The sequence below is a fragment of the Melospiza melodia genome, chromosome 1 (genome assembly GCF_035770615.1).
Source record: "Melospiza melodia melodia isolate bMelMel2 chromosome 1, bMelMel2.pri, whole genome shotgun sequence".
NCBI classification, from domain to species: Eukaryota; Metazoa; Chordata; class Aves; order Passeriformes; family Passerellidae; genus Melospiza; species Melospiza melodia.
The window spans coordinates 174,160,094-174,183,647 of NC_086194.1; the positions used below are offsets into that span (position 1 = coordinate 174,160,094).

Consider the following 23,554-nt stretch of genomic DNA (forward strand, 5'->3'; position numbering starts at 1 on the left):
CACAGCAACACTCATGTCTCTTTCTCTCAACCTTGAGGAAAATCCTGAGGGAGCATCCCCATCCTGAGAGAGGAACCTCACACACATTTCATTCCAAGCAGGAATAGGGGAGAGGAACCCCTGTCATAGAGGGGATTAGATGTTCCCAGGGTCAGACGATGGACAGCCATGCCCAGCTCTGGCACTTCACCCTCAGTTGTCAATTCAGGGTTGGTGATTTGTGCTGGTTTTAGCCCAATTTAGCACCCAAATCAGCACAAAAGCCCTCTTAATGCAGCCCCAATGTCCACAAATGGGACATTGTCCCTTGGCCACTTTCCTGGAAGAGCATCCTGCCACATTTTTCAGTTCAGGGGGACCTTAAAGGCTGGAAGTTGTCAGGTTCAAGAGGGAAGGGCACGTCCTGTCCCTTTTGGAGGGACAGTCCTCAGTCTCAGTCCAGGCTGGGTGGGACCTGCTGAAGCAGTTCTGGAGAAGAACCTGGGGGTGCTGGTGGACACAGCACTCTTGATGTGCCTCCCTGGGCAGGGCAGAGGGGCACAGGCACTCTTGGCCCTGCTCTTCTCAATGCCCCTGGACCCCTCCTGGCCCCAGGCCACACAACCAGCTCCACTGGTCTTTCAACAGCACCCCCAGGTTCATTTCCAGAGCTGCTCCAGCAGGTTCCCACAAGCCTGAACAGACACTCGGGACTGTCCCTCCCAAAGGGACAGTACCAGCCCTTCCCTTTTGAACCTCCCAGCTTCTAGGCTTTAAGGTCCCCTTGTGAAGTTCAGGATGTGGCAGGATGCTCTGCCTGGAATGAGACAAAGGGACAATGGCCCATTTATTGCCTTCAGGACAACATTGAGAAGGGTCTTGTGCTGATTTTGTTGCTGAAATGGGCTAAAACCAGCCTGTCACATGCTGTCCTCAAGGACGGGTTTTGTGATAGTTTGTGGCTTTTTCACATATCTTGGTTTTGTGATGGAAAGGCTTCTTACATCTCAATCGGCCTGTCACGGCGGTTGCAAACGGGTGAGAGGGGTGTTCTGTGGGGGACCACCCAAAACTCAGGAAAGGTTCTGCCAGGCTGAGAGGTGGGAACTCTTCCAAGGCTACTGTTGCAAAAAGGGCAAGGTGGCCCCTTCTTCTTTTCATATGGTTCAGTGCAGCATACAGCAAACACACCTGAGAACAATAGCTTAGCAAGTCAGGAACTTATGCTCAGGTCTCAGAGTTCTCAGCAAGGGACTTTCTGCAACAGGGCCAGAAGTTTCAGGTGAGGGTCTTTTCTCAGTGGTCCCCAATGACGATTGCAAGGCAGATGAGAGGAACTTTGGACAGAGTCTCACAATGTTTTATTTTAGGAAATGAGGTGTTCTGCAGGAAAGGAGTTAAAAGGGCTGTAGCAGACACATCAGGCGAGCCAGAAACAAATTTTGGTAAATTTTGATAGACCAGGTAAGAAAGGATCAAATTTCTGATAAACAATTGATGCTCCAGGCAAGCAAGGATCAAGTTTTTGATACATTTCTTATATGGCAGGTGAACAAGCAGCAGTTTACTGCTACATCAGGCAAGGCGGCCAAGGAACATTAGCAGGTGGCTGTGACATTGCCACTCTCAAGCCCCTCTATGGGGAAGAGCCCAAGTGGCCCCAGGTGATGCCCAGTCGCCTGGGGCTGCTTGGGCACTTCCCCATAGAGGGGTTTGGGAGTGTGCTGTCCTGCACTGTCCTGGCAGCTCCAGCCCCCCTCATGCAGGTCCGGCTGCCCTGGAATTGCTCCCTCACTGGGCAGCTCTAAGAGGGACTTCCCCTGGATGGACGCCTTGTTACAATGACTGTGGTGGCCCCCATGGCTGTGGTGGCCACGGTGACCTTGGTCACCTTGGGAACCACGGTGGCCATGGTGGCCTGAGCAGTTACAGTGACCACAGTAGCCACAGTGGGCCACGGTGATATATATGGGTCTCTGTGAGCCCACTGGCCATGCTGACCATGATGATTTTAATGCCCAGAGTGGCCAGAGTGGTCATAGAGACAAAAGTGGTCAGAGTGGCTGTAGTGGCAATAACGGCCACAGTGGTCACAGTGGAGAAAGGGGCCATAGTGGTCATAATGGCCTCGGTAGTCTTGGTGGCTTCATTTCTCTGGGGATCCTTGTGGCCTTCGTCCTGGTGGCCTTCCACAGTGGCCTCCAGGACCACCGTGACCTTGATTGCCTCGTGGCTTAGAGGGTTCCAATGGCCACTGCCATGGCCACAGTAGCCAGGAGAACACCCCCAAGGTGGGGAGAGTTCCTGGGGAGGCTCCCACCTGTGGGGACAAAGAGAGGGGTCAGGAGGATCATGGGGCGAGAGAGTCAGGTGGGCATCAGGAGGGCCATGGAAAGAGAGACAGAGGTGGTTGGGGGCCCCGAGGGTGTGGGCTCAGAGGGGACCATATCAAGGTCTATTTCCTCTGTATCCAGCCATGTGCCATGTATACCTTGTGGCCCCAACCCCTGCACTGGATGTCCCTGTTCCACTCCCTTGGCACTGGTGTCCCCATCCCCTGTGCCCAAACAATGCTGTCCCCAACCTTGTCCCCAGCTCTGGGTGTCCTGCCTCCCAACCACAGTGTGTGTCCCTGTCCCCTCTGGGCCATGGGTGTCCCCAGCACTGTGCGTCCTTGTCCCCAACCCTCACTGAACGTCTCCATCCCCCCAGGTTGTTCCCAAGATGTCACCTTGCAGCCACTCGCAGTTGTAGTTGCTGGAGTTCCCAGTGGAGCGAAGACCAATGTTCATTGTGCTTCCCTCTGTGTTGACATCAGTGACCTCAAAGGTCTCAAAGGGTGGGATCAGCACCTCACGGTCTCTAGAATCATAGGAAAAAGCCTGGATGTCCACGCCATGACATGTGTACACCTCAAACATTGTGTCTGTCCCATAACGCTGGGCCACCGTTTTGTCCAGCGATGATGAAGCGAATTGACCGAAGCGGACTTTATCGCCAGTCTTCACCTTAAACTGGTACGTTTTTATTCCCCGGAACACGTTCTGACACTCATTAGGCCGTCTCAGCTTCTGGAGGGCCTGGGTCAGCAGGAAATGCAGCGTTTTGAAGTGGAAGTTGTCCCGGTATTCCTTTCCAGCTGTGCGCACAGCTTCATTGAACTCCCTGTACACGTCCCCCATCGTGTAGGCCATGAGAGCGATGGCCTCCTCTTTGGTCAGAGGGGATGAAGAGGAGCCCCGCTTCTGCCACTCAGCCATGGCCTTTACCCAGACCTGGGAAAACTTCTTGTTCTCCTGGAACTCGGAGCTGTTGAGGGCCGGCAATGCCTCAGTCATGGCAGGGCCACAGTTGAGGTACTGGTCATCAAAGGAGTTCTGGGCCATGTCCAGGGGCACCGTCGTGATGGCCGCAGTGGCCACGGTCATTGCCAGCAGTGCCAGGGCCTGAGCCAGGGGGGCCATGGAGAAGAGAGGCCACAGGGACCAGTGTGAGACACTGTGGGACCTAGAGGGGACACAGAGGACAAACTGCATGACATAGGGAAGACACTGGGGGACACCAGGGGATGCTGAGGGGACACTAGTTGGACAGAGGGGACTCTGAGGGACACGGCAGGACATGGGGAGGTTTCCTTGGGGTGGAGCTGGGGAGGAAGAGAAAGGTCAGCCCAGGGAGGGGGCAGCCCTGACCAGGAGACCCCTGGAACCTGATCCCAAATCCTGGGGTCACTCCTGGATGCCCCAGTGTCCCCCAGACTCTCAATCCCACTCCCATAAATCTTCCTGGATTTTCCCAGTGCCTCCATTACCCCAATCCCTCTCCCATGCCCTTGTACCCCTCTCAGTGACCCCATGATCCCCGGCACCCTGAAACAAGGCCTACGGTACCCCAGTGTCCCCCTTGTCCCCATCCCACACCCCAATCCCACTGCCAGTCCCATGACCACCCTGGTGACCCCTGGACGTGGATCCAATCTTATGTGCCCCAAGTGTGCCCAGTGTGCCCAGTGTCCCCCAGTACCCAACTATGACTCCCATGGTGCTGCATTCCACATCTCTGCTCCAAACCACCCCAGGACCCCAGTTCCTCTACTGTGACACCCCCCGTGCCCCCCCAGACCCCAATCCCACAGTCCCATGTTCCCCCCACAAAGGTCCCCTAGTCCCTGATACCAAAATCAACCGGAGTGAGATCTCTGATGGAAGTGGAGGTATCAGAAAGCTGGAATTTTTTCTCAGCTCGGACTCACAGCAGCTCTCTCCTGGTCCTGTAGGTTGGGGGGACCTTGCCATGGGGTATTTATCCACCATAATTATAAATATTCATGAAAATGTGTCCCTTATCTAATAGAGAAACTAGCACTTTTCCCGTAAATGATCTGCATGGCTCTGCCTCTTTTAGGAAATAATTTTTATTGTCCTGGGGTGTCATAAAAATGGGGTGTCAGAGTGTGGTTTCCATTGAGTGCCGCAATATACCAGATAACCTTGCCACAAACTTTCGCTTTTGGCAGGCGCTGCTCATTCTGCGTTACAGAACTTGACAGAACCCGCTCACTGGAGTTCCCTTTATCTCACTTTACACATGTTCCAGCCACCTTTGCCCTGCTGTGTCCGCCCTTTTACATCCTACTATTGTTTTCTGCCCGTTCATTTTAAGCTGTACTCAGCGCCATTAAGGGATGTGAAACTTTCTATTTTCTTTCTTATTTCTCACCTCCCAGGACCCCAGTCCCACTCCTCGGTGCCTGTTCTTCTCATCCAAGAGGTCAGGAAATCCAATTTGGACAAATGTTTATGGTATATACTCTGCTCTCCATACAGTCAAGGGGAGATGGAACAAAGGGAGAAGCTCGCAGTGTTACAGAGAGCACTGGAATTGGCAGTGAGCAAAAGAGGAAATGTAGGAACTTCCTTGCCATCTGCTTTGAGCATTGGTCATGCTCATAGAGGCACAAGGGAAGAAAGCAGTCAATAACATCACAGGGATCTCCAATTAAGTATAATCAAGAATTAATGTCCTTCCTTGATTCCTCCTAGCTGTCCAAAGAAGTGCCCGAACTACAGTCCAGGGCACAGCAGCTTGGGGATGGACAAATCCCTGTGGGAAATAGACTTGCATTAAAGCTGCACGAGAAGTTCCACAACAAAGCATCCTGGTGTTAAATCCTGAGAAAGGAATTTCACTGCCAGAGGTGAGGCCTGGATAGAGTTGGACAGATTGAAAATTGGCTGCTTATCTAAAAGCCCACAAGAAAGAGGGTGGCTGGGGGTTGGGTGAGAGGTAACTCCCAATAACCAGGTCAGACCCTCCCCAGCTGATGCTGCAATTTGTAAAGGAGAAAACACCAGCAAAGTTCTGGGGAATCAATGTGATGGGAACAGGTCTGTGGCCTCAGATCCTCAGTGTCTGTAAGACAAAATTGTCAGGTCTTTTACAGAGCAATGCAAATATATTTTCAAAAGAACTCTGAATTCAAAACCATCACCTCCAGGCATCACTGAAAGCGGAAACACTCCTGGGGATTACTGGCAAATGGATTTTCTGAGCTACCACGCCAACATAGGCTCAGGGATCTCCTGGTGTTGGTGGATCCCTTTTTGGGGCTCCTGCCACACCAACAAGGCCAGGGGAGTCACCCAGGCATTCCCCCAAGAGATCATCTCCAGGCTCGAGGTGCCTGCAGGGATGTCATCTGATAGGGGACCCCAAGTGGTATCGGAGGAGTGGCAGCAACCTAGTGAGCAGTGGGGAGTGCGACTGGGGAAATTGGCGAACATGGAACAGTGTGATTGGTGTCATAGGGGGTGAGAAATAAGAGAGAGAATAGAAAGTTTGAGTTCTCCTGAAGGTACTGGATAAGACTTAAAGGAGAATGAGCAAAAAACAATAAATATATGTAAAAGTGTGTGCAGATCAGATCAAATGTGGCTGGAACCTGTGGAGAAAGACATAAAGGGCACTCCAGTGAGGGGTTTTAGCAAGTTCTGTAACACAGGAGGAGCATTTTCGCAGCACAAAGCAAAAGTTTGAGACAAGGTCATCTGAGCTATGGGAACACTTAATGAAAATGACCCCAAGAAACCCCATTTTTATGACCCTCCAGGACAATAAAAAATATTTCCCAAAAGAGGCAGAGCCATGCAGAATAGTTACTGGAAAATTACTGGTTTTGTACTGGCTAAGGAGCCCATTTTGATGAATATATATGTTTAGGACGAATAGATTCTGTTGCCAAGGTCCCCCCTGATGTCCAGGACCAGGAGAGACCTGCTGTGAGTTCGTGCTGATAAAGAAATCCGTCTTTCTGATACCTCCAGTTCCATCTGGGAGTTCACTCTGGCTGATTTTGGTATTGGGGCTGGGGGCACCCCTGGGGGCTCCTGGTGGGTGGACACGGGACTGAGGGATTGGGATTGCGGACATGGGGGGACACTGGGGGAGTCCCAGGTCTGTGACTGGGTTAATGGGGGCTCTGGGGGAAAATGAGGGGGAGGCACGGGAGGGTGAGTGTGGGACTGGGGTCATGGGGAGGCTGGCAGACACTTTGGGGGCAGAGGGTGATGCCTGGATTTGGGTTGAGGTTGGGGGTGACACCAAAGAAAAGGGTGACTGGGAGTGGGATTGGGGTCTGGGGAGAGGCCGAGGCAGACACTTGTGGGTTCAGGAGATGACCCTCGGATTTGGGTCGGGGTCCTGGGGTGTCTGAGGGGACTTGTAGTCATGGGAGTAGGATTGGGTTTCTGGGGGCCATGGTACCGTGGGATTGGTGTCCCTGGGGTCTGGGGGAATATTGGAGAGGCATAAGTAACCCCAGGATTTGGTATCAGGGTACCCATATGTGTCCAGGGTTTGGCTGGCCAGGAGTGCCTCCCTTGCCCCTGACCCCACTCCCCTGCTGACCCCACTCCTCTGCCCAGTCCCTCACTGATGAACCCTCCCTGTGTCTCCCCCATGTCCCCTCTGTGTCCCCCAGTGTCCACATTGGTCCCTGTGGCCTCTCCTCACCATGGCCCTCCTGGCCCAGACCCTGGCACTGCAGTTTTTCACCGAACATCCAGAAGAGAAGGTGGTGCTGATCCCACCCTTTGAGACCTTCAATGTCACCCAAATCACCCAGGAAGGAAACAAGACACAGATCCAGCTCTGCTCCACCAGGACCTTTAGTGAATACAACTGCAAGCGGTGTGAGGTGAGAGCACACAGGAACGGCCTGGGGGGATGGGAAACCCACTGTGGCCATGCGACATCCATGACAGGGCACAGGGGACAATGACACTCACTGGGGATGGGGACTGGGACAGAGATGTTGGAAAAGAAATGAAATTTAGCAAAATATTTAATTATAGTGAGTTGTGTGTGAACTGGTTTGTTAAAAAGCAGTTTTGTAGCCGTTGAAAAGTGTGTTGAGTTTTGTGTGTAACCTAGCAGGTAGTCTTAGGGATTTAATAAATAATTAAACTAGTGCAAGAAAGTAAGAATGCTAACCTGTCTAGAGGCAGCATACAATGCTCTTAGAATAAGATAAGCAGAGGATTAATGATCTTGTTTGTGAACCAAGGAATGTATCACAAGGGGTCTGTGACCAGGCAAGGGGAACGGGGAACTGTTCCTTGGAGGCTAGGCAAGGGGAACGGGGAAACTGTTCCTTGGAGACTTTGTTGTGAATCACATGTATAAGAGGGAAGCACCCATACGTGAATTTGGGGGCTCGGACTTTAGGGACGTGAGTCCCCCAGTTCCCCGGGCCCTTAATAAAGCACCCACAAAACTTATCCGAGTTTTGTGTCATTTATCAATCGGGCAACAGAGACACCCACTGTGTGAGAGAAAACAAGGATAGCCCGTGCTGGGGAAACCCGTTGTGGACACGAGGATAGGAACGCGCATGAAAGGACACAGGGATGGGGGCTCACACTTCTGGATGGGAACACGGACAGGACACCCCTGCCAGGGGACAACAGGGACAGGGCCAGAGACAGGGACAGCCCCATTCTGACCCTGTCCCTCCCTGTCATGGGCAGTGCTGCACACCAGACAGGCCCTGTGTGCTGGATGAGGATGGGTCAGGAACCCCCATGGCTCCCCCTCACCCCTGTCACCCTTAAGCCCACCATGAACCCCTGACCTCCCTGGCTCCCAAGAGACAACCGTGCCCCCACCAACATCCTGCAACGCATCACCGCATGGCCCCCATCGCTCCTGTAACCCTTCACTCCCCATTATGGCCATCCCCAAACTCCTCCCTCCCCTCATGGTCCCTCTGATCCCTCTCTTTGTCCCTCAGGTCAGAGCATCCCCAGCACCCCTTTCCACCTCAGAAGACTCCTCCTAGCTGCCACAGCTCTGGCAGTGGCCACCAGGATCCTCTGAGCCATGAGGCTGCCAAGGTCACTGAGGTCACCGTAGTCACTGTGGCAACCATGGCCACCATGATCACCAAGACTCCCTGAGATACAAGGCTACCACAGCCACACTGACCACTGTGCATACTAAAGCCATTGGGCAAACACATTTTAATAAATAATTCTATCACAACAATTCCACAACAAATAAGTCAGTCACAGCCAGCCAAAAGTGACAATTCTTATGCGGAGCTCGATGCCACTCCCCGGTCAACACTCATGGCAACGTCTCTTTCTCTCAACCTAGATGAGGACCCTTGAGGAGCTTCCCCTTCCCAACGGAGAAGTGTCACACACATTTCATTCCAAAGAGGAATAGGAGAGAGGAATCTCTGATGGAAAGTGGGATGGACACTCCCAGGGTCAGTTGATAGATGGCCAGGTCCAGCTCTGGCACTTCATCCTCAGTTGTCAATTTGGGAATTGTGATTTGGGCTGGTTTTAGCCCAATTCAGCACCAAAATCAGATCAAGACCCCTCTCAATGTTGTCCCGATGGCCACAAAAATAGAGTACTGTCCCTTGGGCACATTCCAGGCAGAGCATCCTGCCACATCCTGCACTTCAGGGGACATTAAAGACTGGAAACTGGGAGGTTCAAGAGGAAAAGGGCAGGTCCTGTCCCTGGGGGAACAGTCCCCAGAGCCAGTCCCGGCTGGTGGGAACGTGTTGGAGCAGCTCTGGAGAAGGACCTGGTGGTGCTGATGGGTGACCTGTGGAGCTGGCTGTGTGGCCTAGGGCCAGGAGGGAACCAGGGGGCATTGGAAATAGTGGGGACAAGAGGTCAGGGAGTGATCATGCCCCTTTGCCCTGCCAAGTGAGGCACATTGGGAGTGATGTGTCCAGATCTGCCCAGTGCCATGTCCTGTTCTGGGCTGCTCTGGTTCCAATCCAGTGCTCAGGGATGATGCTGCCTGAGCTGGGAGATTGGGCCAGGTGCCCACTCTGGGTCCTTCCAGCCTCACCCATGCTGGGATTTGGGGATTCTGGCCTTGGTAGCTCAGGAATTGCCCACCGGAGGGCAGCAGCGAGTGCAGGAAATCAGTGGCACTGCGCATGCGCCGCCCCCAGCTGCAGTTCCAGGTGCCAACAGCAGGTGGCAGCATGAGCTGCTGGCACTGCTGAGTGCCCACCCCGGCCCTGGGGGCTCTGCAATGGTTTGGGATGGAGCGACATCAAAACCCATCTGGTGCCAGCCCTGCCATGGGCAAGGGACATCTTCCCCTGGGCCAGGCTGCTCCAGACAGTGCCCAACCTGGCCTTGCACACAGCCAGGGATGGGGCAGCCACAGCTTCTCTGGGCAACCTGTGCCAGGGCATCACCACCATCACAGAGAAGGATTTCATAGGAAAGGTGGGTTGTGAAAAATGACTAGGTAGGTTGGGTTCTTTTTTGGGAGAAATTGTGTTCAATGTCTTCAAAATTGATCTTGATGAGTTCATAGACATGAAGTTTGCCACTGAACCCTGGTGCTTTGACCAGAAAGTTTGAAATGCAGAACTTTCGGCTAGTAAGAGAAATGGGTCCCCACAAAGTCTATTCCATATCCCAGATAGCATGAACTTCTGACCTTTGGGGGGAAATGACAGCTTCAAGGGGGGTATGGGATAGGTGACTTGGGAATGCTACACCTTCCTGGTACCTCAGTCAATGGGGAAAGGAAGAAGGAAACTTGTGGCTGGGAATTTGGGATAAAAGTAGTTTGTGCTCTCCGAAACCTGGAGAGAGAAACCGACAGGGGTATGGCTTTCCAAACTCTGTCCTTTACTTAAATCAAATTTCAACACTACTTTTTGAATACTTGGATTTTCATGGTGTGGCTTTTCCCCACATAGTGAAGGTGCTAGGTAGAGCTTAAAGTCTGACTGGCAAAAATGATAAAAGGATGTAAAAGTATTTACACAGGACAATAAAAGTGGCTGGAAGCAGTGGAGAAAGAGATAAAGGGAATTCCAGTGGTGTTTTTGACAAATTCTGAAACACAGAAGGAGTTGCACCTGCCCAAAGCGAAATTTTGAGACAAGGTTATCAGAGATTTTGGAGCACTTAGTGAGAATGACCCCCAGAAACCCCATTTTTATGACCCTCCAGGACAATAAAATTTATTTCCTACAAGAGGCAGAGCCATGCCAATTTTTTATGGGAAATGTGCTGGTTTTGTATTAGCTAAGAAGCCCATTTGAATGAATATGTATAATTTGGATGCATAGTTTCTGTGTGGCAACGTTCCCTCTGTTGTGAAGGATGAGGAGAGATCACGGCCCCTCACGGTCCCTCGAGTACCCCTGTAATCCCTGACTGCTCTCTGACCCCCCTCAATGCCTTCACCTCCATGAAGCACTCATTCCCCTTTTTTCCCTTCCAGGCTGGACCATCCCCAGGGCCCCCTCCCACCTCAGAGGGCTCCTCCTGGCCACTACAGCCCTGGCAGTGGCCACCAGGATTTTCTGGGACACCAAGGCTACCATGACCCCCAGAGAAAAGGGGCAACCAAGGCAACCAAGGCCACCACTGCCATTTTCCCTGGGGGGAAATCAGAAGAGGAAAAGAAGATAAAAAGAAAATCCTGCCTACTCCCCACCCACCAATATTTCATTCAATGTCCTTTACTTCTTTGAAGATTTGTTTATTTGCATTCTTGCCCAACTCCTTTGAATTCCCACATATTCAGGACTTAAACCAAACAAACTCTATTTCTGCATCCCAATTAATTCAACCTAGAAAGGAATAAGAGGAATGTTTCTTTAGAAACAGGTTGTGTGAATCTGGTGGTTGATAAGGCCTGGGACTTGTAGAGAAGGAAATGACTGGAGAAGCTATCAGTTTCAGAAAATGTTCTTCATTGCATGGACTACGGCTCAGACAAGGTCCAGTGAAATTCCTGAATTTCAAGAAGAAGAACAAAAAAATAACAGGCTTATGAATAATGATTTCCCCGCCCAGGGTGAAGTTAAAACTCGTTTTAATGGGCATGTGTTAATGGTACAGAAGTGTGGGATGCATTGGAAGGGGAACATTCAGTAGGTCAATTGGAAAGTCTGCACCTTCTGAATACCTCAGCCAATGGGGAAGTGGAGTGGGAGATGTGGGTGGGAAATTGGGATAAAAAGGAGGCTGCATCGTCCAGCAACTTGAGACACCTTATGAGGAAATTCTCCATGGCCTCTTTCTTTTTTCATGAAAAAAAATACTGAGCTCTTCTGTCTCCTTTGTGCAAATAAACCTCTGGAAAGGTGAATTTTTCTGTACGAAAGGTGGAGAGCAAAAATGTTCTACTTGAATCCTAAGCGGCGTGCTTAGCTGTAGCCAGAGTCTCATTCACAAAATGGTGTGTCTGCCTTTTACACCCCTGGTGCTGCATCAGCGAAATACACATTCATAAGAGTCACACATAGACAAACATTTTCCTTCTGTATCCCTGGCCCCTCCCAAAGTCTGCTAATTTACACTTCCATGCTGTCTATTGGTAGAGACCTTCCTGCAGTCTGATTGGAGGTGAGGTGTTGCCATGCCATGCCTGCTCAGCAACAGCCTTGGTCCTTTCCCAGTTGCTCCGTGCAAGGGGCACAGGTCCACGCCCTCCCTCCACATGTCCCTGACAATCCTGAAAACCAATGCTGTAGGGTAGAACATTATGGGTGGGGGAAAGGGGACTATGGAGAGAACAGAGAGTGTCCAAACAAAATACTTCAATAACATAACCATACATCAACAAAACTTCTCTTAACATACAAAAAATATTCATCCCTTAATTGTGAGAGTCAATCATCATATTGCCCATCTAAAACAAACCTGTGGCTGCCCCACTCCTGGAAGGGTTCACGGCCAGGTTGATAACAAAGCTGTGACTGCCCCACTCCTGGAAGGGCCTGGAGCAGCCTGGGCGAGGGGAAGGTGTCCCTGCCCATGGCAGGGCTGGCACCGGATGGGCTTTAAGGACGCTCCATCCCAAACCATTGCAGAGCCCCCAGGGCTGGGATGGGGCAGGTGGGCGCTTGGCAGCGCCAGCAGGTCATGCTGCTGCCTGCTGTTGGCATCCGGAACTGCACAGTGCACCTGAATTCCTGCGCTTGCTGCTGCCCTCCGGTGGGCAATTCCTAAACTGCAACTGCCAGAATCCCCAAATCCCAGCATGAGTGAGGCTGGAAGGACCCAGAACGGGCACCTAACCCAACCTCCCAGCTCAGACAGTGTCATCCCTGACCACAGGATTGGGTCCAGAGCAGCGCAGCACTGGACATGGCGCTGGGCAGAGTTGGACACTGCACTTCTGATGTGCCTCCCTGGACAGGACAGAGGGGCACGAACACTCCCTGACTGCCTGGCCTTCTCTTCCTGATACCCCCTGGGCCCCTTCTGGCCCATGGCCACACAGCCAGTTCCCCAGGTCGCCCACAAGCAACCCCAGGTCTTTCTCCAGAACTGCTACCACAGGCTCCCCCCAGCCTGGACTGGTACTGGGGACTGTCCTTCCCCACGAACAGAACCTGCTCCTGCCCTCTTGAACTGCCCAGTTTCCAACTGTTAAGGTCCCCCTAAAGTGCAGGACGTGGCAAGATGCTCTGCCTGGAATGTGGCCAAGGGACAATGCCCCAGTTGTGGCTATCAGGGCTGCACTGAGAGGGGTCTTGATCTAATTTGGGTTCTGAATTGGACTAAAACCAGCCCAAATCCCCAATCCTGAATTGACAAGTGAGGGTGGATCACCAGAAGTGGGCCTGGCCACCCATCTGCTAACCCTGGGAACATCCAGTCCCCTCTGAGACAGAGATTTCACTCCCCTATTCCTGCTTGCAATGAAATGTGTGTGATGTTCCTCCCTCAGGAAGGGGATGCTCCCCAAGGATCCTCCTTGAGGCAGAGGGAAAAAGACATTGCATTGAGGTTTGGTGTGGGGAGTGTCATCAAGCCCTGCTTTAGAATTGTCACTTTTGGCTGGCTGTGACAGATTTATTTAATGGAATTGTTTTGATCAAATTATTTAATGGATTTGATTTAATAGAATTTTTCAATAAGATTTCTTTCCACAGTGGCTTTGGTAGGCACAGTGGTCACAGTCTCTGTGGTAGCCTTGTGGCCCACGGAGTCTTGATGACCACAGTGACCCGAGTGACTTCAGTGACCTTGGTGGTGCTGAGAATGCTGATGGCCACTACCAGGGCTGTGGTGTCCAGGAGGAGTCCTCGAAATTGGAAGGAAGTCCTGGGGAAGGTCCAAACCTGGGGGGACAGAGGCATCAGGGGACCATGGGGGCAGTGAGGGGGTCTTGGACAGCCATAATGGATGGTTTGGGGTGACAGGAGAGATGGTGGCCATGAGGTGAAAGGGTATCAATGGGGGCACAGGGAGGTACATGGGAGGGATCAGAGAGACCAAGGGGGTCAAGGTGTGCTTAGGAGTGACAGGGTTGAGGGGTAGCAGAGGGTGCCATGGGGGTGACAGGGGTTCAGGGATTGCCAGGGGGGTCTGGCGCACACACATCCAGCACACAGGGACCAGCCTCACAGCACTGTATTTGATGGGGAGGGACAGGGTTGGTACAGGCAGGACCCCATCTCTGTCCTTCCCTGGCAGGGGTGTTCCCTTCCCTGTCCCCTCCCAGATGTGGGGATCCCCCCTCCCTCTGCCCTGTCATGGACATTCTTGCCCCCATGACCACAATTGGTGTCCCCAGACCTGGTCTCCCAGCACTGGATGTCCCTGAACCCAAACTCTCAGTGAGTGTCCCCACAGGTGGCAGGGAGTGTCCTCACCCCCTGTGCCCTATCATGTGGGTACCCCGTCCCCATATTGAGTCTCCACAGCCGTGGGTGTCCTTGTCATGCCTACACAGAGTAAATGCCCCTGTCCCTGTCCCCATGCCCCCCCCATGACATATCATGGGTGTCCCCAAGTCCACAGTGAGTGTCCCCATCGCCCCAGACTGTCCCCTGTGCTGTCACCTCAGTGCCACTTGCAGTTGTATTTGCTGAAGGTGCCAGCAGAGTGGAGACTGATCCATGTCCTCTTCCCATTCCAGGTGACTTTGGTAACTTCAAAGATCTCGAAGGGTGGGATCAGCACCTCCTCCTCCCCTGGATACATGGAAAACTGCTGGATGTCCACGCCATGGCATGTGTGCACTTCGAAAATTGTGTCTGTCCCAAAGTGCAGAGCAGTCTCTTTACGTGGACACGTCGATGGGAATTGACCAAACCGGACACTCAGGCCATGCTGTGCCTTGAAATGAACGTCACACATGCCCTGGAACACATGTTGACACTGCAAGTTCTGCGCTTGCCTCAGTGTCACCAGGTCCTGGGTCAGCAGGAAATGCAGCGTTTTGAAGTGGAAGTTTTTCCAGTATACTTGGCGGGAGCACCCGGCTGTGCACATGGCCACGTTGAAATCCTTGTAAATGTCCTGCGACGTGTAGGCCATGAGAGCCACGGCCTCCAGTGGGATGTCAGAGGGACACAGGAGAGCCCCGCCTGCGACACTCAGCATCTGCATTGTACCAGCCCCAGGCAAAGTGAGGATTCTTCTGGTACTCAAAATAGTAGAGGTCCAGCAACTTTGCATTCATGGCAGAGCCACAGCCCTCATACCGGTCATCGAAGGAGTCCCAGACCATGTCCAGGGGCACCACCTTGATGGCCATGGTGGCCATGGTCACTGCCAGCAGTGCCAGGATGTAAGCCAGGAGGGCCATGGCAAGGAAGGGCCACCACCAGCGGGTGAGGGACACTGGGGTACAAAAAGGGACACACTGAGGGAACGCTTAGGGAACAAAGTAACACATGGGAAATGTTCCTCTTTGAGGGGCTGAGGAGGGGAACTGGGGCCAGCCATGGGGTGGAGAGGCAGCTTTGGCTACAAGACACCTGGAAACATCCTGGGATGCTGAGCCCAGACCCTGGGGTCATTCCTGGACTCCCATCAGAATCCTACTCCCATCCCATGGTCCCATGGCCTCAACCCTTAGTGTCCTCCTAGAACCCCAGGAACCTAATTCCAATTCTGGGGTCACTTCCTGTCCCCCCAGCAGTGCCTCCCAGGACCCTAATCCCACTCCAAAAAATGTCCCCCCTGGACCCGACTGCTTTGACCCCCCCCAGTGTTGTCCCTGTGCCCACTAGCCCCACCACCCTACTCCCAGTCCCTTGTCCTTTCCCCCCCTAGTGCCACCCCAGCCCAAACCCTGGGAACAGTCCCTGACCTCCTCAATTTTCCCTTCAGTGCCCACCAGCCACCCTGTCGCAATCCAAGTCCTGTATTTACCCTTCCATTGTCCCCCAAGTGCTCTACAGGAATTCAAGCCTACTCCCAATCCTCTGCAAGTCTCTTGTGACCCCAGACCACTCTGGGACTTCACCCAAATTCTTAAAGTCACTCCCTCACCAGCTCCAGTGTCCCCCAGGTCCATCTCCCAGACCCAAAACCCTCTCCCAGTCCCATTACACATTTCATGTCATTCCAGGTCCCCAACCCAAATCTGGGGGTTTCCCCCAGCCCCAAAACCTCCCCCCGGAGCCCGCCATGGTCCCGCTCTGCAATCCCAGGCCCATGTCCCTCTCACAAGTGTCCCCAGTGTCCCCCTAGCCCTTGATACCAAAATTGGCTGGAATGAACTCCCTGATGGAAATGGAGATATCAGAAAGTCAGAATTCTTTATCAGTTGGGTCTCATAGGAGATCTCTCCTGGTCCTGCAGCTCAAGGGGGAATTTACCGCGGGGTATTTATGCACCACAATTATAAATATGCATTAGAAGGGGCTTCTTAGCTAATACAAATAGATCACATTCTCTGGAAATGATTTGCATGTTTCTGCCACTTTCTGGAAGGCCTTTTATGGTGCTTGAGGGTCACCCAAAGAGGTTTCTGAGTGTGGTTTTCAGTGATTGCCCCAATATGCCAGATGATCTTTCCTGCAACTTCTGCTGTTTGCAGGCGCTGCTCCTTCATTGGTCCAGTATTGAAAAAGATCCTCAGTGGAGTTTCTTTATCTGTTTCTTCATCCACGTTCATCCTGGGTATCCACATTTCAACCTCCTTTTCATGCTTTTGTCCATTCATCTTTAAGTTCTATCTAGAATTATTAAGGGATATAAGTTTCATTCCCTCTCTTTTTGCTTACAGTCCACATCCCCAATCCCACTCTCAAGGTCCCATGCAAATGTAGGAACTCACTTGCCATCTGCTTTGAGCATTGCTCATGCCCATGGAGCCATATGCAAGGAAAAATGTCAATTAACAATACAGGGTTCTCCAGTTAAATATAAGCAAGAATTATTATCCCTCCTTGGCACCTCCCAGCTGCCCAAAACGTGGCCGTACTACAGTCCAGGGCACTCCAGCTTGGGGGTTGAAAAACCTCTGTGGGAGATAGACTTGTATTAAAGCTGCAGAAGAGGTTCTGCAACAAAGTGTCCTAGTGTTAATTCCTGAGAAATGAATTTCGGCCCCAGAGGTGAGGCCTGGATTGAGTTGGGCAGATTAAAAACTGGCTGATTATCTAAAAGCCCACAAGGCAGAGGGTGGCTGGGTGGGTGGGTGAGAGGTAACTCCCAATAACCAGGTCAGGCCCTCCCCAGCTGATGCTGCAATTTGTAATGGAGAAAAGCACCAGCAAAGCACAGGGGAATCAATGAGATGCAGATTGGTCTGTGGCCTCAGATTCTCAGTGTCCTTAGGACAAAATTCTCAGGTCTGTTACGGACCAATGCCTAATACATTTTGAAAAGAACCGTTTGAATTTGAAACCATCACTGCCAGGCATCATGAAAGAGGGAACACTCCCAGGGACTACTGGCAAATGGCTTTTTTGAGCTACCACGCCAACATGGGCTCAGGTATCTCCTGGTGTTGGTGGATCCTGTCTTAGGGGTTCCAGAACTTCTCCTGCCACACCCACAAGGAAGTCACCCAGGCACTCCCCCAAGAGATCATCCCCAAGCCCAAGGTACCTGCAGGGATGTCATCTGATAAGGGGACCCATTTGGTATCTGAGGTGTGATTGCAACTCAGTGAGTAGTGGGGACTGGGGGGAACTGGAGGAACATGGGACTGTGGGATTTGGGTCATAGGGGTGGAGCAAGAAGAGAGAGAATAGAAAGTTTCAGATCCCTTAAAGATGTAGGATTGACCTTAAAATGAACGGGTAAAAGCAAGGAAAGGTGGTAGAGGTGTGGATATGGAGGATGAACATGGGTTGGATCCATGGAGAAACAGATAAAGGATCTCCAGTGAGGGTCCTTTGCAATTTCTGGACCACAGAAGGAGCAGTGCCTGCAAAAAGCAGAAGTTGCAGGAATGGTCATCTGGCATATTGGGGCAATCACTGAAAACCACACCCAGAAACCTCTTTGGGTGACCCTCCAGCACCATAAAAGGCCTTCCAGAAAGAGGCAGAAACATGCAAATCATTTCCAGAGAAAGTGATGTATCTGCTTTAGTTAAGATGGCCCTTCCAAGGAATATTTATAATTGTGGTGAATAAATACCTGTCGTGGGTTGACAGCCTTTATCCCAATATCGTGTGTTGTGTCTGGCAGCTGTGCCTTTTCTCTCTTCCCCCCACCCCCGGCCGTCTTGCTGCGGCGGGGCGGGGAGGAGAGGGGGGGAGTGTTTGTCCAGGCCTTTTTGCTTTGGGCTTTTGGCTGCTTGGCTTGGCTAGCCGCTTTGCTTGCTTGCTTTCTGCTTTTTGCGCTGTTTTTTATTTCCTTTTCTTTTGTTCCCTCTTTCTTACCCTCCCCTGAAGATACTGGACCGGCTCTGGACCTGACCTGAGACGTCCAGGACACCTGGAGCTTGCAAGAGAAGCTTGATGCCCTCACAACACAGTCTGTTTTCTTTTCTTTTCTTTTCTTTTCTTTTCTTTTCTTTTCTTTTCTTTTCTTTTCTTTTCTTTTCTTTTCTTTTCTTTTCTTTTCTTTTCTTTTCTTTTCTTTTCTTTTCTTTTCTTTTCTTTTCTTTTCTTTTCTTTTCTTTTCTTTTCTTTTCTTTTCTTTTCTTTTCTTTTCTTGTGTTGGGGAGTGTTCTTTTGTTACTTGTAAATAAATAGGTTTTGTTTTCCACTTTGCTCCTCCGAGAAATTCCTTCCCGAACCCGGTGTTGGAGGAGGGGTGGTTGGAGGTTTGTTTTGTTTTGGGGGGCTCCCTTTTGGAGATTTCCCCTAATTTGTCCTAAACCAGGACAGTATATCTTTTGGTGCGTTGGCCAGGAAATGGAGGCCAAAAAAAAACCAGTGGAAAAAAACCCTATAACAATAATATTTTGGTTTTGGTTATTTTGTGGGCATATTGGTGATTCATAATGTCATTTGGAGTGGAAGCTTGCCGGTATTTCTGGTCCCTAGGGGTTTTTGAAGTTTTAATACTTTTGTGGTCCCTGGGGTTATTTCCTTACCCAAAAATAGCTTTGATGTTGTCCCTAATAAGTAGCTTTTGTAAGCGGGGGGCACTAACCAGAATAGTCATTGTGCTGGTCTTATGTGTGATGATGTGTCGGATAAAAATGCTGGGCTTTGTTTCAGGAATGTATGGATTGTTGTTATGGCTGTGTACTCAGTTTGTTTGGGGAGAAGAAGGAGAAGGGGCTTTTCAGCCTTTGTCTTCCTTCTTCTCCTCCAAATTGTTGACATCTCTATTAGAAAATACTGAATTTCCCCTGAGTTTGGAAGAAACCATCTTTCTGGCATTTAATTTATTAAGCCTTTTCTATACTGTCTGGAGTGTATATAAAATGAAAGCTGAGATTTCTAGAGGGGTTAGAGACACTCCTGACTTAGGAGAAAAACAAAGCAGGAAAAATCTTGACTGGAGTGGGAAATGGGAGGATATGGGCCAGACTTTAAAGGAATTTTCCGATCCTATAGACTGGGACTTTCCATCCGATCAAATTCAGGATCCAGTCGAGGTGGCAAAGTATTTGAGGGAGAAGTGCCATGGTACTACTAAGGAAGAAAGGATTACTGCAGTGAGCTGGGCCTTGGCGTTTGTTTACCGTACTCTGCTAGATACTGTGGAGCAGCAGATAGCAGAAAGGGAACAGGGAGATAAGTTAGTTACTATCCCAGTGACCCAGGCTGCAGCTAACATCCCAGGCTCCAGGCTAGCAGCTGAATCAGACAATAGGCCCCAAACCATGGCTGTTGCAGCTAATACAAGAGGTGGAAAGTGTAAAGGCAAGACCGATCGAAAGGTGGAGGATGATGATGATGATGATGCAGGAGAAGGACCCTCACCAAAATCAGAGGCCACATCAAGGGGCACAGAATCTGGAGCTAATATTGACTCCTTTTCTCTGAAGGACCTCAGAGGCCTAAGAAAGGATTACAGACGACAACCTGACGAATCTATAATTAGTTGGTTAGTCCGCCTTTGGGATGCTGCAGGGGAGGTTACGATTTTGGATGGTACTGAAGCGAGGCATTTGGGATCCCTGTCACATGATCCTGTCATCGATCAAGGTATGATGAGGGGGGCTAACCCTCACAGCCTCTGGGAACGGATTCTAAGAAGCGTAGCAGAACGATACCTGTGTACAGATGATCTGTATATGCAGCAGACACGGTGGAAGACCATAGAACAGGGGATCCAACGCCTGAAAGAGATGGCGGTGGCAGAGCTCATTTTCTCAGATGATACAACAACTAGGAATCCGGACCTGGTACCATGCACACCTGTAATGTGGAGGAAACTTGTGCGACTTGGACCACCAGAATACGCTTCTGCCCTAGCAATAATGAAGCGGGATGATACATATGAGACTGTGCTCGATATGGCAAAGAAGCTTCGAGCGTATGCAGATGCTGTGCATGGCCCAACTCATGCCAGAATTGCAGCAGTGGAAACCCGACTGCAGAAACTAGAGGACAAAATAGAGGAGAATCATAAGAAACTCCGGGAAGAGATTAAGGAGGACCTTATTCAAATCTCAGCTGTACAAATTAGAGGCCCTGGTGTCCAACGCTGGCGCTCCTTTGATGGGGAGAGAAGGTACATCCCACGGGCTGAGTTACAGGTTTTTCTGCGTGAGTCTGGAGAAGACATGAGGAGATGGGATGGAAAACCCACCGCTGCTTTGGCACAACGGGTGCGTGATTTGAAGAAAAGAGAAAGTATCACCAAAAGGACAGCAGCTCCGGTCGCTCGTAGCCGAGATGTTAAGTATGCTGATGACGATGACATGTCCGATCCCCTTGAAGGAACTTCTAAGGCATATGCCCAAGGAAAGAAGGACAATCTGGCTTAGAGGGACCCTGCCTCCAGCCAGGAAGAGGCACAGGAGAACTGGGTTTTCTGGAAGGTGTGGATCTGGCCTGGCACATCAGAGCCACAAGATTATGAAGCATTGGTTGACACTGGATCACAGTGTACCCTAATGCCATTGGAACACGTGGGGACAGAACCTGTTTCCATTGCTGGAGTGACAGGGGGATCACAACAGTTGACTTTGTTGGAAGCTGAGGTGAGCTTGACTGGGAAGGAGTGGCAGGAACATCCGATTGTGACTGGTCCAGAGGCTCCGTGTATTTTGGGCATAGACTTCCTCCGGAATGGCTATTACAAAGATCCTAAGGGATTCAGGTGGGCTTTTGGAATAGCTGCAGTGGAGATAGAGGGTATTAAACAATTGAATACCTTGTCTGGACTATCAGAGAACCCATCTGCAGTAGGACTCTTGAAGTTAGAGGAGCAACGAGTGCCAATTGCCACCTCAACAGTGCACTGCAGGCAGTACCGGACGAATCGAGATGCCGTGATCCCCATCCACAAAATGATCTGAGAGCTGGAGAGCCAAGGGGTGGTCAGTAAAACCCACTCACCTTTCAACAGCCCTATCTGGCCTGTGCGAAAATCTGACGGAGAATGGAGACTGACTGTGGACTATCGTGCCTTGAATGAAGTGACTCCACCACTGAGTGCGGCAGTACCGGACATACTGGAACTGCAGTACGAGCTGGAGTCCAAGGCAGCAAAGTGGTACCCGACCATCGATATTGCTAACGCATTTTTCTCCATCCCTCTGGCAGCAGAATGCAGGCCTCAGTTTGCTTTCACATGGAGGGGAGTGCAGTATACCTGGAACCGACTGCCCCAGGGGTGGAAACACAGTCCTACCATCTGTCATGGACTGATCCAGGCTGCACTAGAAGAGGGTGAGGCTCCAGAACATTTACAATATATTGATGATATCATTGTTTGGAGGAACACGGCAATAGAAGTGTTCGAGAAAGGAGAGAAGATAATTCATATTCTCTTGGAAGCCGGATTTGCCATTAAGAAGAGCAAAGTCAAGGGACCTGCCTGAGAAATTCAGTTCTTGGGGGTGAAGTGGCAAGATGGACAGCATCAGATTCCTGCGGATGTTATTAACAAAATCACTGCTATGTCCCCACCAACTGATAAGAAGGAAACACAAGCTTTCCTAGGTGCTATAGGTTTCTGGAGGATGCACATCCCTGAGTATAGTCAGATTGTGAGACCCCTTTATCTGGTTACCCGCAAGAAGAACAACTTCCACTGGGGCCCTGAAAGCAGCAGCAAGCTTTCATCCAGATCAAGCAGGAGATCGCTCATGCTGTAGCCCTTTGGTCCAGTCAGGACGGGACCAGATGTGAAGAATGTTCTCTACTCTGCAGCCGGGAGCCATGGTCTGTCGTGGAGCCTTTGGCAGAAGGTGCCTGGTGAGACCCGAGGTCGACCATTGGGATTTTGGAGTCGGAGCTACAGGGGGTCTGAAGATAACTATACCCCAACAGAAAAAGAAATCTTGGCCGCCTATGAAGGAGTCCAAGCCGCCTCAGAGGTGATTGGTACAGAGGCACAACTTCTTCTGGCACCCCGACTACCGGTGCTGGGATGGATGTTCAGAGGAAAGGTTCCCTCTACCCACCATGCCACCAGTGCTACTTGGAGTAAGTGGATTGCCCTCATTACACAGCGCGCTCGAATTGGGAAGTTAAATTGCCCTGGGATCCTGGAAATAATTACAAATTGGCCCGAAGGTGAAAGCTTTAGTGTCGCGGATGAGGAACAAGAGCCAGTGACCCGGGTTGAGGAAGCTCCTCCATACAATCAGTTACTAGCAGAAGAAACATGTTACGCTCTATTCACCGATGGTTCTTGTCGCGTCATAGGGATGAAACAGAGGTGGAAAGCAGCTGTATGGAGTCCCACTCTACGGGTTGCAAAGGCTACTGAAGGAGAAGGCGAATCCAGTCAATTTGCTGAAATCAAAGCTATTCAACTGGCCCTAGGTATTGCAGAGAGAGAGAAGTGGCCAAGGCTCTATTTGTATACCGATTCTTGGATGGTAGCCAACGCTCTATGGGGATGGCTGAAGAGATGGAAAGAGGCGAACTGGCAGCAAAGAGGAAAACCAATTTGGGCTGCGGAAGAGTGGAAAGATATCGCTACTCGGTTAGAGAAGTTACCTGTGAAGGTTCGCCATGTAGATGCCCATGTCCCCAGAAGTAGAGCTAATGAAGAGCAGCAAAACAACCAGCAAGTACATCAGGCTGCAAAGATAGGGGAGTTGAAGATAGATCTCGACTGGGAGCATAAGGGAGAGTTATTCTTAGCACGATGGGCCCATGATGCTTCAGGCCACCAGGGTAGAGATGCCACCTATAAGTGGGCACGAGACCGAGGGGTGGATCTAACCATGGACAGTATCTCTCAGGTTATTCGTGACTGTGAGACGTGTGCTGCCATTAAGCAGGCCAAGCGGGTGAAGCCCCTCTGGTATGGGGGGCGGTGGTCTAAGTACAAATACGGGGAGGCCTGGCAGATTGATTACATCACACTGCCTCAAACCCAGGGCAAGCGCTATGTACTAACCATGGTAGAAGCCACCACGGGATGGTTGGAAACCTACCCTGTGTCTCATGCCACAGCCCGTAACACTATCTTGGGCCTTGAAAAGCAGGTCCTTTGGAGGCACGGTACTCCCGAGAGAATTGAGTCGGATAATGGGACTCATTTTAATAACAATCTTATTAATACTTGGGCTAGGGAACATGGCATCGAGTGGATATACCATATCCCCTATCATGCACCAGCTGCAGGGAAAGTGGAAAGGTATAATGGATTGTTAAAAACCACCTTAAAAGCATTGGGTGGGGGGTCTTTAAAAAACTGGGAGCAGCATTTGGCAAAGGCTACCTGGTTAGTTAACACTC

At 50.9% G+C, this 23,554-nt stretch overlaps 1 protein-coding gene and 1 pseudogene across 1 annotated transcript; both read right to left on the reverse strand.

Annotated features, from left to right (window-relative positions):
- Positions 1–1,783: 1,783 nt before the first annotated feature.
- On the reverse strand, positions 1,784–3,443 carry LOC134418664 (erythroblast NAD(P)(+)--arginine ADP-ribosyltransferase-like). The gene is made up of 3 exons (XM_063157326.1): positions 2,671–3,443; positions 1,981–2,299; positions 1,784–1,897 (listed from the first exon to the last, which is right to left on the reverse strand). The coding sequence occupies exons 1-3, from the start codon at positions 3,441–3,443 to the stop codon at positions 1,784–1,786; spliced, it is 1,206 nt and encodes a 401-aa protein (XP_063013396.1).
- Positions 3,444–14,330: 10,887 nt separating this feature from the next.
- Positions 14,331–15,078, reverse strand: LOC134418720 (NAD(P)(+)--arginine ADP-ribosyltransferase 2-like; annotated as a pseudogene).
- Positions 15,079–23,554: the final 8,476 nt, after the last annotated feature.

Coding starts and splice junctions, on each gene's coding strand:
- LOC134418664 (XM_063157326.1), bottom strand. CDS start 3,443: ATGGCCCCCCTGGCTCAGGCCCTGGCACTGCTGGCAATGACCGTGGCC. Junction 2,300..2,670: donor TGGGGGGATGGAGACGTTCA/GTGAGGGTTGGG, acceptor TTGTCCCCACAG/GTGGGAGCCTCCCCAGGAAC. Junction 1,898..1,980: donor TGGGCATTAAAATCATCATG/GTCAGCATGGCC, acceptor GTAACTGCTCAG/GCCACCATGGCCACCGTGGT.